Consider the following 16,601-nt stretch of genomic DNA (forward strand, 5'->3'; position numbering starts at 1 on the left):
AGTGTTTTTGGACATTTGCTATGAAATCACCTCTTTGCCATTTCTTCCCAGTGCTCCTGGTTTTGCCCTCTGCAGTCAAACAGAACAAATGTAATTCTTCCTCTATATGACCGACCTTCAAAGGCTTAAGTAGCCTTCATGCTCCCTCTGAGTTTTCTTTTCTTCAGGCATGTTTAAGCCTACTTCCTTCAGCTGATCCACATGACATGGACTCAGGGCTCTTTGCCCCCCTGGATGCCCTTTTTAAAAAATTCTCTGGGTTATTTATTAATGTTCTTCCTAAAGTCTGGCACTCAGAACTGAACCTAATACTCCAGATGAGGTTTGATGAAGGGTGAGGTCAATGGGTCTGGCACTCCCTATTTTTGGACACTTTTTTCTCTTATTGCAGCCCAACATTGCAATAGCTTTTTATACTTGACATATCACACTGCTGCTTCATATTGAGCTTGCAGGCCACTAAAATCCTTAGATTCTTCTCTGAACATCCTTTTTTTCTATGTCTCCCACATCTAGGGCCAGAAGACCTTGATTTATCTCCTTATTATCCCTATTAGATTCAATCCAGTGCTCTAGCCTCTCAAAACCACTTGGGATTCTGCCTGTCATTCCATCTCTCTCTCCCTGCTTGGGGTTCTGAGGAGTGTTAGTTTTGAATGCAATTAAGCAGGTGCTCAGGCACTGTTTACCCTAAGTACCAGCTGGAGGCTGACAACTTTGTAGCTTGGGAGAGCCTTTGAGAGCTTAAGCTCCAATGCCAGTGTGCAGGATTAGCTGCATGACACATCAGGCAGAGCAGGAGTGCTGTGCAGGTTGATATTAAAACACACAATTCATACAACAGAGTGTCTATTAGGCTGGAGATTTAAGGAAAAAGCTCAAGTTCAAATGCTTAAGGGTTGACAGTCTCAGAATTCTTCATCTAATTTGAGCAAAGGGATGGTGAACTAAAGCAATGACAAAGTACTGCAAATTAAAAACAGGAAAAGGAGGAGATTGTTAGGTATCTCACAGTCTAGAACCCATAGAATGATTTTGTTTTCTGAGGATTCTTTTCTGCATCTACAAGTATCTTCCTTTTAGGCACATGACCATCAATTTTCTAGGTATTAAAGTAGCTTATGATCCTAGTACTATATGCTAACTTCCACATAACTCTTAGCAGATTTATCCTTACATACCCAAACAGAGGCTTAAGGAAACAGGGGACCAAAGTAGTGGCAGGGATTGCTGACGTGGGAAAATCCAGTAGGGGAAACCATCAGTTGCCTGCTTATTGATGCTCATGAAAGCCAAAATGATGGTTTTGAAGGTCACCTCTGAATAATGAATTAATCCTAGATGCTTTAGATAGGAACAATGAGGTTTAGAGAGGAATGGCCTTATGAGGATGATGGTAGGACTCTTCTGAAAATGAAAAAGCTCATTATATTCCCTCCCTTGAAAAGAATAGTTTTCCTACTTAGCCAATCATAGGTCTATGATATCCGTTGGATAGTGAAAAGATATAGTACATGGACAGGCAATTCTGTACTGTTTTTGTCAGGAATCAATATTGGATTAAAGAATTTGTAGACCTAATGTTCAGCAAATAGGCAAATGCAACACATGGCCCCGAGTCAAGGATGACAAAAGGTCTCTCGGAAACATGCTAATGACAAATAAGGCCTTGGTGTGCGTCAGAGTTAGGGAGTTTATTTCTAGGAATTTGTTATAATAAGTTATGTCTTTCCAACAGTATTGGGGTAGGTGTTCTAGAGAACCTTTCCCTCCAAACATGACCAGGTTTGCTAATACTTCAAAAAAAATTTCCCTACCTTCTTCTTGTGCCTGGAACCAATTAAGAAAAGGCGGCCATAAATCCTAAATCCAAGAGGGCAGGACTCAGTGTTTCAAAAGTGGGAATTCACCCTTATTGTGGGATTTGCTTCCAGACTTTTACAACCATGATTCTCAGATGTGTGGCAGGCTACCATCAGTTTTCACTATGTGTTCCAGAATTATAGGAAATTGACAGTTGTAATCATATATGCCAGCTGGAGTCTACAAAGGGCTCTCATATTGTGTCACAATTCCCCATGGCAAAGAACAAATACTTTACTAGCAAAAGACGCTAAAGAATAGCTAGTCTCTATGGCAAGTCCACTTGGTCATCAAGGCCTCAGTGTCCAATTGTGCATAGCAGCCTATGACACGATTGAGTCAGCTGAGGGCCAGCAGTCAGAAAAATCTGTCTAGTTCAGGCTGAGCTTATCAATAAGCTATCTCTGTTCTAAGCTCCGACCTGGCATTCCTTTTCTGTTTCTGCAATCTTCGACTCCTGGAACTTTACATGCCAAAAACTTCATATACTTCCTCAATACAAGCTCACAAATTGGCTTCTTGTGACTGTGACATCAGAGATAGGGAAGTAATCAGATATATGTGAGAGTCTCTACTCCTTCTATAAAATCTGGGCTCAAATCTGTTGTCCTGTTGTGAACTGAGAGAAGAGAAGAGAACCTAGGGCTGGGGTACCAGGTGTGGTGGGATCATTAGGTCCCTCCTTTTTCCTGCTATAAGCTGAAGATTAACTTATCCAAGATCTAGTAGTCCCTTAGGTGCTCATGGCAAAGATATTTTGTCCTTATGGCAATGCGTTTTTCCCACTAATGGCTCTCACCTGGTATTATCTGTTTCTGATGAATAGATCTAGATGGATCCTTTGTCTTGGACCTCTCTTCTCTTCCATGGCTTAGGCTATCTCAAGTGAAGCCTTATCCTTCCTTTTCATGAATAAAATGAACCTGCAATAAAAGTCTATTGCTTTTAGCATCACTGAAACTTCTGAGTGTCCAAAAACAGATGGAGTGGACGGGACACTCCTTCAAAACAAATCCCTTGGAAGGCTCCACAATTCCTCCCAAGTAGGATACTGGCTCTGCTCTCTGATAAAGCCGAATGCCTGTTTGGGAAGGGCTATGTTTGATTTTTCGTTATTACTAATAGTAGCAGCACAACTCACATTCTACAATATCTGAAAGTTCACCATCTATTTTTTTTCATTACAAATCTGTAAGGCAAAGCTTCGGAGAGAAGAGGGAACAGAAATTCTGAGTTGAAATGGGTACCTCAAGGTATGCCATGGGCAGTATTTCCTGACACAGGGCTCCTAATACTTGAGCACTTCTGAGGAGAGCTTTGAAATATCAAAAGGTTGCAGCAGGGGAGATGGGGTCAATCTTGCAGTTAGGAAAGCCTAGCTTTTGTGCTCTACTTTTGACACATACTGGCTAGGTAACTAAAGGCAAGTGGCTTCATGTGACTCCAAGATTTGGAGTCAGCAGTGAATCAACTCTCTGAATTACTGGGGGAGGAAGTTTCTCTATACTGATGCAACTGTAGGTAAAATTTCCCCCCAAAAATAAGAGTAACTTATGTTCTTGTGGTCCTTTATGTTTTCTGTCCCATGATGTCACTTGGGCCTCACAACATAAATGGGAGGGCAGGGCAGAAATTTTACACTTGTTTTACAGGTAAGGGAACTTGGGTCCAGAAAGATGGAACACAAGGTTTTCCAGAAAACTGAGGGCAGCTGGGCTTGACTGGCTTCTAGGCCTTTCCCCCCAGTTGATAGCTAGCAAAACCAGAATTCAAATCTGGGTCAGTGATTATTGGAGAACTGAGAACTAGTATGGCACTTAGAACTCCTTAAATTCAACCGTCTCTTTTATAGCAGAGGAACCCGAGGCTCAGAAAGGAGAAGCACCTTGTCCTGTATCACAGACCCAGGATTTAAACCCAGTGCCTCAGAATTTCACAATCCAGTGTCCTTTCCATTGCTGTTAATTCCAGGGCTCCCCTTCTTCCCTGAACCACATGGAAGGTTAAATGTGGAAGCAGAGTAAATGAGCCCAAATAGTTTAAAATTAAGATCTGGTGCTTTTTTGGTAAGGAAGGAAATGCTGGGAGGAAACCCCTAATGGGTGGGAAGGGTCCAGACACCAATATGACGTGCAGAAACCAAAAGTATGATAGGATCTTCAGGCTGCTTTTGCTTGAGGCTGCCTAGCTTCCTGAGTTGTAACAGAGATGAAGTTTTGGTAAAATGAGTGCAAACTGTCACAGGCACACTATAGATAGTTTAAAGGGTTGTTGCTATTCATAGAGCACTTTGAGGAGAGTGTTACAAGGGAACAAAGAGTAAAAAGGACTGAGCTAGGAATCAGGAAGTATGGATTTTGATCCTTGCTTTACTTTTAACTCTTGGCAGATAGGCCTCAATGGTTAGGTGGACCTCAATTATCCTTTTCTGTAAAGTTAGATTAGATCAGATTAAAACAACTGTTTTCAAACTTTTTGGCCTCAGGACTCGTTTATAAAATTATTGAGGATCCTGAAAAGTGCTTTTGTTTATGTGGGTTGTATCTATCAATATTTCCTGTACTAAATTTTGTTTTTAATTTCATTAAATGAATTCCAAGACTTTTTCCCTCATGGTCTCTTCTCTCATAGAATTTACAGAATCCCTGTCCAATCCAATGATTCTACCATAGATTCATTCTTCCTCAGTCTGTCTCCTGGGTTCAAGACTATTAACCTTGGTGTGTGGCACATGGGAGGAGCACAGACCCACCACTCCAATCCCTGTATCTATGTGTAAAAGAGATTTTGCTCTAGCTCAGACTGACTGTTCTTTACAGACTGCCCACAGGGTCTCAAGACTCTAAAAAATGAAATGTGTTAGTATAACTATGAAAATAGTTTTGACATCATAGATCCCCTGACAAGTTCTCAAGATCAGGGGTCTCCTGAGCACACCTGGAGAAAAGCTGGGCTCGGTGCTCTTTGAAGCCCCTTTTAGCTCTACATTTTATGATTGGGTGATTATCCAGGTCTCTGCCTTCTGTGAAGGCTCTATCATCTTCAGAACAAAGCCCAGGGCTCTGTACAGAGTAGGTGCTCCATATACATTTGCTCCTAAGAGGCAGCACAGGGAGTGCTAGACTTCATTCCAGGAAATACCTTGGTGTGACACCAGCTGGGTGCCCTGCACAGTCACTCTATTTTACTGAGTCTCAGTTTCCTCATCTGTAAAGGGGGGATGCTTTCACTGTCTTTCATATGAGACTTCTATAATAGAAGTGCTTTGTGAAATGTAACTAGTACAAATATGAGCTGCTGCTGTGGATGATAGAGACAATGAGAAGGCACTTGTGGGATCCCTCATCCTCCCCTGGGAGAAAACTGCTACCCGTGGGTGGAAGAGGACCGGTCCCCATTACCTGATTGTGTGAGACAGAGCCAAGATCCCCAGCACGAAGAAATACATGGAGAGCAAGAGGTTGATGTACTCTTGAGAGAAGATCTAAGACAGAAACAGAAGCAAATACACACACACAGGTGGTTGAAAGTATGTTCTTCCTGTGGCCACCATTAAAATTAAGATTTGTTCCCTATGTTTACCACCCATCTTTCATTTCAGATCTGGCATTACTGTTCTGTGGCAAGAGATATAGGTATGGGCCAAGGGCTCTAGGCAATCTCAGGTGTGTTCTGGCTCCCTGTGGCTTCTTCAATTGGAGAAAGAGAGAGGCTAAAACATGGCTCTCCAAAAGCCCCAATCCAGGATCAACTGTGGGATACACCCTATTTTATTCACAGTAGGAAGACAGGCTTTGTTGCTAAAGATCTCTACTTCTACCTTTATTCAATACCCTTTAAAAAGATGTCTTATTGGTGCTTTTTTTTTTTAAACATCACCATCACCTCCAATGACTCTTCCCTCATCCTGTAAAAAGGAAATATAATTAAGTAAAACAAAGCAATATCTTGACTATGTCTGCCAATATTTGCCTTATTCTACATATCTGGTCTACCACCCCTCTGTAGAGCACAGATCAGAATTTATACAATATGTCAGTATTATTTTTCTTTGTTACTGTGATCGTCATCAATACACACTTATTAAGCACCTAATATATGCAAAGCACTGAACTTGAAGGGTAGGAAGTACAAAAGAATAAAACTGAACCAGCACTGCTTCTGTGGAGGTTACAGTTTAGCAGAGGGGCAGAACATGTGCCCAAATAGGCAATAACTAAAAAGACAACCTGGGTCCTGGCATATTAGGTTCTCTACAATCTAACTTCAATCTCTCCTTTTTGCCTTTATCTTTTATTTTTCCCCTTCAAACATGCTATGTTCCAGCCAAACTAGACAATTTGCTGTCCTCTGTTCTTGTCCTTTTCTCTTTTGTTTCTATCCTTTAGCTCATTACTGTACTTCAAACCTACTAAGCCTTTTTTCTCAATCCCCAATCCTCCAACCACAGCCCTATCTCCATTTGCTGAAGTATCTCACTTCCTTCAAGGCCTAACAGCCCAACATAGGTGCTACTTCCTTCATTAAGTCTTTCCCAACAGCATCTCTTAGCTTACCCCTCCTCAGTAGCAATATTTCCTCCTTAAATTTCTTCTCAGAGTAATTTGCCTGGACTTCTTTTTTTTCATTTAACTTTTCCCTTGTATCATAGTTACTTGTGTTTTGGATTTTCCCCTTATTCCTTTAAGAGCTGTACACTTAAGTGAAGGGTGAAATATAAATGGGTGGGACCAATGGAGTCCACCTGGAGACCTTCAGGAACTCCAATTCAATAAGCATGACCTTACAGTTTAGTTTCCCATTCACAAATGACTCATCATTCTCCTCTTTGGGGGAACTCACATTGGCAATACTCAGAGAAAGGAAGGAGGGTTACAATATAATAACTTCTCAACCTTTCTCCGTTTAAGGTAATACTGGCTTTCCCTATCTCCCAGGAGTGTCTGAAGGATGAGATAGTAATAGCTCCCATTCTATGTGCTTTCAGGCTTAACAAATGCTTTATGTTATGAGGTAGGTAGAGTAAATATTATTTCCTCCATTTCATAGGTGGGGAAATTGCATACCAGAGAGAGAGAATGAGCCACTCAGGGTTACACAGCTAATGTCAGAGCACCGACTCTGACCCAGGTCACCTGACTCCAATATCAGTGGTCTTTCCCCTACTTTGTGCTGCCTCCCAATATGACTTAATGGTTGCCTTGTAACTAGTCATTGTTTCCCTATGGACCCGACAGACTCCCAAGGGTCTTCTTTTAATTATACAGAGAAGGCAGCTTGGGGTACTAATAAAAGTACTAAAAATTAAGAGTTAATAGCTCTAGGTTTTTTTTAGTCTTGGCTTTGCCACTTCCTAGCTGTATAATCTTGAGTAAATTACTTTACCTCCTCTGTAAAACTAAAGATGAAAATTGCAGCATTCTTTCTATTCCTTTCAGGATTTACATAAAGAATTTTGTGTTAACATCAACTATATTACTGGCATCACTTATTGTAGGCTGCTATCTAGAATTAAAGCCAGGTTTCCCAGCTCTCCCTTGTACAGAGTAGGAATTTAATAAATGTTTATGGAAATGAATTTAACCAGGAAGATTTTCTAATCTCTGTACCCAATTCTTTTCTTTGTCCTATTTCTCCTTTGTCTGAATACTGTTGCTTTCAGCTTCTTTCTGCTAAAACAGAGGTTAACTTTTTTTTGGGGAAGGAAAGGAGGCAAAGACCACTACAATCTGGTGGGGCTTATGAACCCCTTCTTATAAGATTTTAAAATGCAGAAATACATAAGGTTACTAAGGAAACTGATTAAACTGATATAAATATGTAATTTTCCTCCCATTGAAATTCACAACTGTCTAAAATCTATTTAAGATCTATAGAGAGAACCAAAGTCTAAGAACTTCTGATCTGAAGCTTCCTAACAGACTCTTGCCCAGACTCTCTAGTCTGGATTTCTGACCTCACATTCTGAGAACGTGGCTGACCTTCTTTGTCTGCTTAACTCCAATATGTTATCTCTGCACACTGTTTTGCTCCCCAACTCCTACCATTCCTGCTACAAAGAACAGCTATAGCCTTATATGTTCCCTCCTTCCAGACTCTGCTTGTACTCAGAATGCCCACTTTCTCTCTCCCTAGATCTCTACTTGATAAAATCTTAACCATCCCCCTGAAAACCCAGTTCAAATGTCACCTCCTCCATTCTTGCTTTCCAGTTAAAATGACTCGCTTCTGCCTCCACCTTTGCAGAACACTTTATTTGTTCCTCTTATAAGCTTCTCTTCATTATTTCAGTCATGTCTTCTATCTTTTGCCACCTCTCCCTTCAAGGCTGAAAGCTACATGAAAGTTCTATTCTTTGTTTCTCATGTGCCTCAGTGCCAAACATAAGACCCTATACAAAGGGATTAGTGAATGTCTGATGAATTGAAATTTCCAAGGCATAATTTATCTCCCTCTCTCACACATGCACACATTTAGATAGGAGTATGTATATGTGTGTATTGATGTATATAGTCATTCTAGCCCTCCATTTACACTTACATGTCTGGCCCCTTTCATATTTTCCCAACTGTAAGTGTTTTAGCTTGTGGCAAAATCCACATGTAACCCTTTGTATGGCCCTTGGCTGGTTTTATCTTATTAAGTCCTTGTGACTGGTAGTTCTTTTTCTTCCATATTTCCCAAGGGGAAACCACACCACAAAAGGGCTAGTTCCAAGGAAATCTGAACTCAAAACTCCTGGGAGGGTATTAAGTTAGGACCAAGGAAGGGAGAAATAATTATATCCAAATCAGAGGCAAAAAACTCACTTTAAAGAAGAGGTAGAGGCCCAAGAGTGTGCAGCTAGCGATGATGGGAAATCGAGCAGCATCACGACTGGTAATGGTCTCTGGCATATCTGAAGCATTCTGCAATTAGAAGAAGACTACTGACTTGTCATGAAGTCATATGTTTCCTTAAGCTGCTTTTAATGAGAAGTCCCTTATAATCATAAATAGGAATATGAAACTAGAAACAGCTTTATTAAGACTTACAAAGTGATTTCCTATGACCCTATGAGGTAGAGATTACAATGATTATTATTTCCATTTTGCAGAGAAAGAAACTAAATCTTGTAGCGGTTAAGGGCAGCTTGGTATATAGCAGAAAGAAGGGCTGTATTGTAAATCAGAAAGTCTGGATTCAAACCCTAACTCTGTTACTTACAATGACTTCCAAATATTTAACATTTTTCTTCTCTGTAAAATGGGGGACGGACTAGATAAGCTTTAAAAATCCCTTCCAATTCTAAATCTATGTTTCTATAATTTGCCCATAGTCAATATAGTCACAGAGCTGCAAGTGATAAAGCTATAATTTTAAACCAGGCCTAGCTCCTTTTCCACTATATGATGTTTCTTCTCATCAATACCAAGTATAACATAGGGAACTTGGGTCAGAAATTTATGTGGGAAAAAAAAAGTCCTGGGAAGGTGTTTTTTTTAAGTGAATTACCAACTCAGTATTAACCAGAAATGTGAAGAAGTCACTAAAAAGGCTAATCATCTCACACTGTATTAACATCCTCTGTCCTGTGTAAGTCATACCTGTAATATTATGATTAGCTATGGACACCTCATTCTTTTTTTTTTTTTTTTTTTTGCTGAGGCAATTGGGGTTAAATGACTTTCCCAGAGTCACACAGATAGGAAGTGTTAAGTGTCTGAGACCAGATTGGAACTCAGATCCTCCTGACTTCAGGGCTGGTGCTCTATCCACTGCACCACCTAACTGCCCCCGGACACCCTAGTCTAATAGGGAAATTGAGAGGCTAACGAAGGACCCACCGGAGGAACTAGAGATAGTTTTCCTGAAGAAGAGTTAGGGGAGACACAATCTATGTGTATAAGCATCTGAAGAGCAATCCAAAGGAGGAGGAGCTTATTTCATATGGTTCCAGAGGCCAGAACTGAGCCCAATCGTGGTGGGACTGAAAAATTGGGATCCTTCAGTTTAATATAAGGAAGAATGTCTTAACAATCAGAACTATTCTACAATAGATTTTGCAGAAACGAGGGGGTCTGTTACTGGATGATCGCCTGGGGGGATGCTAAAGAGAAGATTGATATTCCAGGCAGGATTGGATGGGATAACTTCTAAAGTTCCTTCTAGCTCTGAGATGGAATGGAAATGAGATATTAGTCTTCAGAGGATCTTGAGATTTAGAACTGGAAGGGGCCTCAGATCCAACCTTATAAATATTTATTAAATACCTATTATCTAATAGGACCTGGGAATACAAAGACAAAAATCAAAATCTCTAGCCCAGGGAGCTATATATTATAGGAGAGGAGAATATGTATACAGATAAGTAAATATAAAAGATAAATAAAACAGACACAAACTAGCTTCAGGGATTCAGGGAGATACTGAGAAATCAAAGAAAGGCCTCTAGTACAAGACTTCTACTCTAGCACTAAGTCTTGAAGGGAACTAGTAATCCTAAAAGATAGATGTGAAGAAAAAGCATCCCAAGTTGTAGGGGCCAGACTATGCAAAAGAACTAGATAAGAGAGAAAATGTCAAATGTCATGTAAACAGAATAGCACATCTGTACTGTTGCACATATGAGGAAGAAGCTGAAGCCTGCTAAAAAAGAAGTTACATCACACAGGCAGTTTAAGGGCTGGTTCAGAATTCACACCCAGAACTTCTGAGCCAAAGTCCAGTGTCTTTCTAATTGTCCCATCTTGCCTTATCGTTGTCCAAGCAAACCACATGTCCTGTGCCTCAGGAAAGGCTTTCATCTGCTCCACTGGCTGACAGATGAAGCCAGGAATTCACTCACAGTTTCCTTTTTTTGGTGAACAAGTACCTTTGGGACACATTAATAAAGCAATCAAATTAGGCCATCAGATCCATTCTAGCTACTAGAAGACGTTCCACTCTCAGAAAAAGAAGGACATATACATCAGATCAGCTCTGAAGGAGGGAAAGAAATATGGCTGCTCTAAATCCTTGCATTCTAAGGAGACAGCAGGCCTTAGAAGCTTTCTGGATCCAAGGATACTATAGTTGAGGCTACTACAGTAGAAAGGCACTGGATTAGTAGATTCTGAACCTGAAGGAAGTTTTGAGATTATCTAGTTCATTGCTTTGCCTCTACCTTCTCCCTGAATTTAGAGATGGAGAAACCAGAGTACGGAGAGAGGTAACTTGTAATGCTCATAGAAAATAAGCATCATGAGTTTTGGTAAAGCTAGGATTAAAACTCATGTCTTTTGTCTCCTTGGGAAGAACATTTTCCAGTCTGCCTTTAATTGCTTTTTTGTGACTAGTAGGATATAGGGCTTAAAATAGGGGCAAGGGTACGCCCCCTGAATACATCTTTTCCCCTCAGGTACTTCAGTTTCATGATCTGAAATTGCTTAAAAGTTTGAAGATGGGTAAAAACCAGCCCAAGAACTCAGAACTCATTGCTTTAAGTATGCCATTCCCTTCCAGAGGAGAGAGAAACTTGGGCATCACAAGAGTTTCCTTTTCTCCCTCATCCATGTAGCAAAGACTGGGAAGCCCAGTGTCTATCCTTGGTGTTGTTTTATTATGTAATTTGGGCCAAGACCTTTATACTCTCTGTTGCTCTCTCTACTTGGAGGATGGAGTTATTACAAGTGACTTCCTTAAGCTCATTAAATTATAGGGCTTATAGTATGAACAGTCTAGTATCTGGCTATAGAAAAGGAGTTCAACAAATATTAACTGGCATAGGTAATTTGAAAAAGACAGTATGACATAATGGCAAGTATGCTGATCCTGGAAACAGAAAACCTAGAACAAAATCCTGATACAGTGTCACCTCATTTTTTAGAGCCTCAGTTTATTCCTCTGTTAATTGAGAAGGTTGTAGACTTAAAGGTGGACTTAAAGGTTTCCTAAGATCTTATATACTATAACTTTTTAAAATGATATAATCTCTTCTTAACTTGGTGCTGCATGGAGATAACCTGTGGGTGTTTTGTTCTCTGTAAAGAAAATCATTATAAATTTCCAGTTTCCCTATGTCAGGTTTTATAATGTCACACTAACTATTTTAAAATCTGGATGGCAATTCAGATATTAGATATTATCTGGAAGTTTCTTTAAGCCACAGAAAATAAGTTAGATTTCTGGACCAATTCGAGTTGGAGATCTTAAATAGGCACACTTATGCATACACGTTGGCATCTGAAATGCAAACATAATTAGTGAAACCTTGACACAAACAAGAATAAATTTAGCTTTCAAATGCAACCTCAAAATACAGTTATTAGACTTAGACAAAAGCAACAGGAGTTGGCAACACATTGTAAAGCCCCGAGGATCTGGGCTCTGCTAGAACGTCTGGTGTAGTGAATAGAGCCAGGGCAATCGAGATGGGCAATCAGGAGTCTAGCTTCTTCTGCTGATTGTCTATATGACCTCAGGAAAGTCACTCTGGGCTTCTATTTCCCTAGCTGTATAATAAGCAGGCTGAAGCAGATCTCTTAAGGTTTAATCTAACATTAACATTCTATATTCAAAGGTCCCTTGGGTATAGTTTCAATTAAATTACTTCAATTAAAAAGTGATCAGTTAACCCAATATCCATGACACTTCCTCCTGTACTTTTTTTTTTTGTGTGTGGTTCTATGCTTTAACTACATAGGAGACCTTAAAGGCTCACATAATGATGCCTGAAACCTGCAGAATGCCATAGCTGAGAATATACTGTATCAAGACTAGAGCTCAAATCCACTTAATAACTATACTATGATAAAATCATATCATGTTGTTTCCTCATGTGCAAAATAGGTGATAATGATACTTGGACTCTCTGCCTCATTGGGCTGTTGGAAAAGAGCTTTGTAAATTATAAAATTCTAAAGGAATGTTAGCAGCTATTGTCATTATTATGAAAGATATTGGAGAAGTACAGAAAACTAGGTCACCTCCATGCCTCTTTTAATTTTTCCTCTTAAGCTAACACGACCCTTCCATAATCACTACTACTTTCCCTTCACTTATACAGCAACAAACGTTATTCTTTTTGGGGCAGAAAACACTCCTAAAGCACTGTCAGGCAGCACACCAGAGTGGGGTCTTAGGAAGTGGAAATAAGAGAAAGGGAAATGCTAGCTGTTTCTGAAACTGGCTGCTCCTCTGGGGACCCAGGCACCCATCTTTTCAGAATGTGGAAGAGTGGCAGGCAGGATAGAAAACAGTCCACTTTGCTTTTTCTGTGAAAGGCCAACTTAGTGCAGGGGAAAAGTTCTGCCTTCCCCGACTGACCAGGAAGATGGGAGTGAAACATATGCCAAAGTAAATGTGTGCTTTGGTTACAGGGAATGAGAAGAAGAAGGTCAGGGTTAGTAGGATTGAAGAAAAAAGGTAGAAGGGAGAACAGAGAGTTCAGAATCAGTTTGAAAGAAAGTAGGCTAAATTTAATGGGAGGGAGGGAAGACAGACTCTGGCATATCAGGACAAGGACACGGATCAGAGAGGCTTGAAAGGCGGGGCAGAAAAGGCAGAAAATTCGTCTCCTCTATGGAATGCCTGGAGAAGGTGGAAAGAAGGAACAGAGTTGCAGCCTTTAAAAGGAGGTGCCAGAGAGTTGGACGGGATGCTAGAAGCTGTGACAGTCACAAGCCAGGCTAGCTCTGGCTAGCTGGAGGCAGATCAGGCAGTAGGCAAGGATGCCCTGGATCCTCAGGCATGTAAAAGATAACGCGCTATTAGGGGGAAGTGAAGGGTGGCCTAGCGTATGGAGGCTCTCAAAATCAGAGGGAAGGGAATGTTCGCTGGGATTGGGCCTGCTTCTGTCCCGTGGAGGACTGATGCTGATTCTTCTAGGGTCCATCTTGGGGGGAGGAGGTAACTTAGGCCTGAAGCCAAGGTCAGCGGGGGTACCCACGACGGATGAGAGACCCTCCCTGCTTCAGAGAGCCCGGGGCCAGAAGGAGACGCCCGGGGGTTCCTCGGCCAAGCAAAGCCTTGCGGGGCGCCCGAGTCGGTGTCGCGCCCAGAAGGGGCGGACGGGCGGCGGTGCCCGCGCTTTGGCGGGCCGAGGCAGGGTTTGTGCGCGGGCGGGGGGCCCAGCGCTAACGGGGTGTGGCTCGGGCGCCGGGGCTGAGCCCGCGCCCGGGGCGGAGGGGGTCCGGGGCGGGAGCCGGGGCTAGGACGCGAGGAGGGCGAGGCGCGCCGGGCCCGCGCAGGCCGCTCCGGAGGGGGAGGGGCGGGCCCGGACTTACCTTGCTGCGGGCGCAGCGCACCGAGCGCAGGGCCCCGAAGAAGATGGGCAGCAGCGCCATGAGCAGGAGGCTGCCGTAGGCCAGGGCGATGCCCTCGGGGGTGGAGGGCGGCCGCGCCGTGCCGTTGGCCGGGCTGGGGGCCGCGGGGGGCTCGGCGGGGCCGCTGCCATTGAGGGCTTCGCTGAGGGCCGGCTCCATGGTTGAGGCTGCGGATCCTGGGCTGCTGCTGCTGCGGCTCCAGCTCCGCCGCCGGCGCTGCAGGGGAGGGGAGGGGGGAGGAGGGGAAGGCCACGTTCCCCTAAAGAAACAGGATGTGACGCGTTGGGCCTCCCGCTGCGTGCCGCGCATGCGTCACCCCGCCCCCTAGCAACAAGCTCGCAACCGGGAGATGGGGAAAGGGTGGGAGGAGAGCGTTGCTAAGCAACCGGATCTGGTCCAAGAATCGGACGCCGAAGCCCAGGGGTGGGGGTGGAGTGTGAGGTGGGGGGAGGGAGGTAGTTTTGCGCGACGCTGCCCCAACGCCACTCCCAGCCTAGAGTCCAGTCTCATGTCCTAGCACTTCCCAAGTCCGGTCGTTGTGACCTTCAAATCTCTGTCGCATCCCCTCCACATTGTAACATGGCGTGCGTGGTAGAAAGAGAACTTGTCTGCAGTCAAGGAGCTTGGATTGACTTCAGTCTCTTCTCCTTTACTACCAATACGCTGTAATGGATTTGGGGTCTTTCCCCTCATATTTGCTGTTCGGCCTCCGAGGTTCAGTTTCTTCATCTGTAAAATGGAGAAGTTAACAGCACTAGTATCCAGCTGATAGCATTATTGTGAAAAAAGCGATTATGTGAAGTTCTTTGCAAATTCTAAAGTGCTCTGTGTATATATGAGTTATTATTCTCGTGCAATTGATTTTGGGGAAGCTCCTTCCTTGGTTTCCTCATCTGTAAAATAAGGAAACGACACGAACTTTTTAAAACCTTACTATCTCTAAATCCCTTAATCCTTCATCTTCATTCCCTAAGGAGTGGGAATGAGCCTGTGAGCTGTCTGTCCAGAGTAACAAGTCAAGTCATCAAGCATTTATTAAACATCTCCTATATGCCAGATGGTGTGCTCAGTGATTTGGATTTTAAAGAATCCCAGAAACATATCCTGTTCTCAAGGAACTCATAAGAAGGAAGACACATACAACTATGTATAAAAAAAAGATATACACATCCATATTCAACTCTACATGACCTATTTGGGATTTTCTTTCTTTTTTTTTTTTTTCAAATTTCTTTTTTTTTTTTATAATTATAACTTTTTATTGACAGAACCCATGCCTGGGTAATTTTTTACAACATTATCCCTTGCACTCACTTCTGTTCTGATTTTTCCCCTCCCTCCCTTCACCCCCTTCCCCAGATGGCAAGCAGTCCTATGCATGTTAAATAGGTTACAGTAGATCTTAGATACAATATATGTGTGCAGAACCGAACAGTTCTCTTGTTGCACACGGAGAATTGGATTCAGAAGGTAAAAATAACCTGAGAAGAAAAACAAAAATGCACAGTTTACATTCATTCCCCAGTGTTCTTTCTTTGGGTGTAGCTGCTTCTGTCCATCACTGATCAATTGAAACTGAGTTAGATCATCTCTTTGTCAAAGAAATCCACTTCCATCAGAATACATCCTCATATAGTATCGTTGTTGAAGTATATAATGATCTCCCGGTTCTGTTCATTTCACTCAGCATCAATTCATGTAAGTCTCTCCAAACCTCTCTGCATTCATCCTGCTGGTCATTTCTTACAGAACAATAATATTCTATAACATTCATATACCACAATTTACCCAACCATTCTCCAATTGATGGGCATCCATTCAGTTTCCAGTTTCTAGCCACTACAAACAGGGCTGCCACAAACATTTTGGCACATACAGGACCCTTTCCCTTCTTTAGTATCTCTTTGGGGTATAAGCCCAGTAGTAGCACTGCTGAATCAAAGGGTATGCACAGTTTGATAACTTTTTGGGCATAATTCCAGATTGCTCTCCAGAATGATTGGATTCATTCACAACTCCACCAACAATGCATCAGTGTCATTTGGAGTTTTCTTGGCAAAAATACTGGAGTGGCTTGCCATTTCCTTTTATAGCTCATTTTATAGATGAGAAAACTGAGGCAAATGGAATTAAGTAATTTGTCCAGGGTTACATAGCTAGCAAATATCTAAAGCCAAATTTGAACTCAGGAAGGTGAGTTTTTATTACCATAGGCCTGGAGTTCTATTGCCTTCACCATCTAAATGTCCCAAGTCAGGTACATGCAAGATAGTAAAATCAAGTTAACAAGCATTTATTGAGTGACCCTTATATGCCAGGCACTGTGCTAAGCACTGGGTAAAGCCATGTGTCAGGGCTGGGACTCTGGACTGACTTTTATACATATCCATAAAAATATGTATCACAAGTTAGGGAGGCTATTAGATCACTGGACTTGGAGACAGGAAGACCTGG

General features: G+C 42.2%; 1 protein-coding gene across 2 annotated transcripts in view; it reads right to left on the minus strand.

Moving 5' to 3' along the window:
* The window catches only part of HM13 (histocompatibility minor 13), a 35,419-nt gene extending 20,558 nt beyond the window's left edge, over positions 1-14,861 (minus strand). The window contains exons 1-3 of one of the 2 annotated variants that reach the window (XM_031954137.1): positions 14,109-14,861; positions 8,673-8,771; positions 5,265-5,347 (exon numbers count right to left, since the gene is read on the minus strand). In XM_031954137.1, coding sequence (XP_031809997.1) covers positions 5,265-5,347; positions 8,673-8,771; positions 14,109-14,456 — 530 coding nt within the window. In that variant the 5' untranslated portion in view covers positions 14,457-14,861. The remainder of the gene's footprint in view (positions 1-5,264; positions 5,348-8,672; positions 8,772-14,108) is intronic. The other variant, XM_031954138.1, reaches the window with a different exon arrangement.
* Positions 14,862-16,601: the final 1,740 nt, after the last annotated feature.

Source organism: Sarcophilus harrisii, chromosome 2 (genome assembly GCF_902635505.1).
Source record: "Sarcophilus harrisii chromosome 2, mSarHar1.11, whole genome shotgun sequence".
Lineage (NCBI taxonomy): Eukaryota > Metazoa > Chordata > Mammalia > Dasyuromorphia > Dasyuridae > Sarcophilus > Sarcophilus harrisii.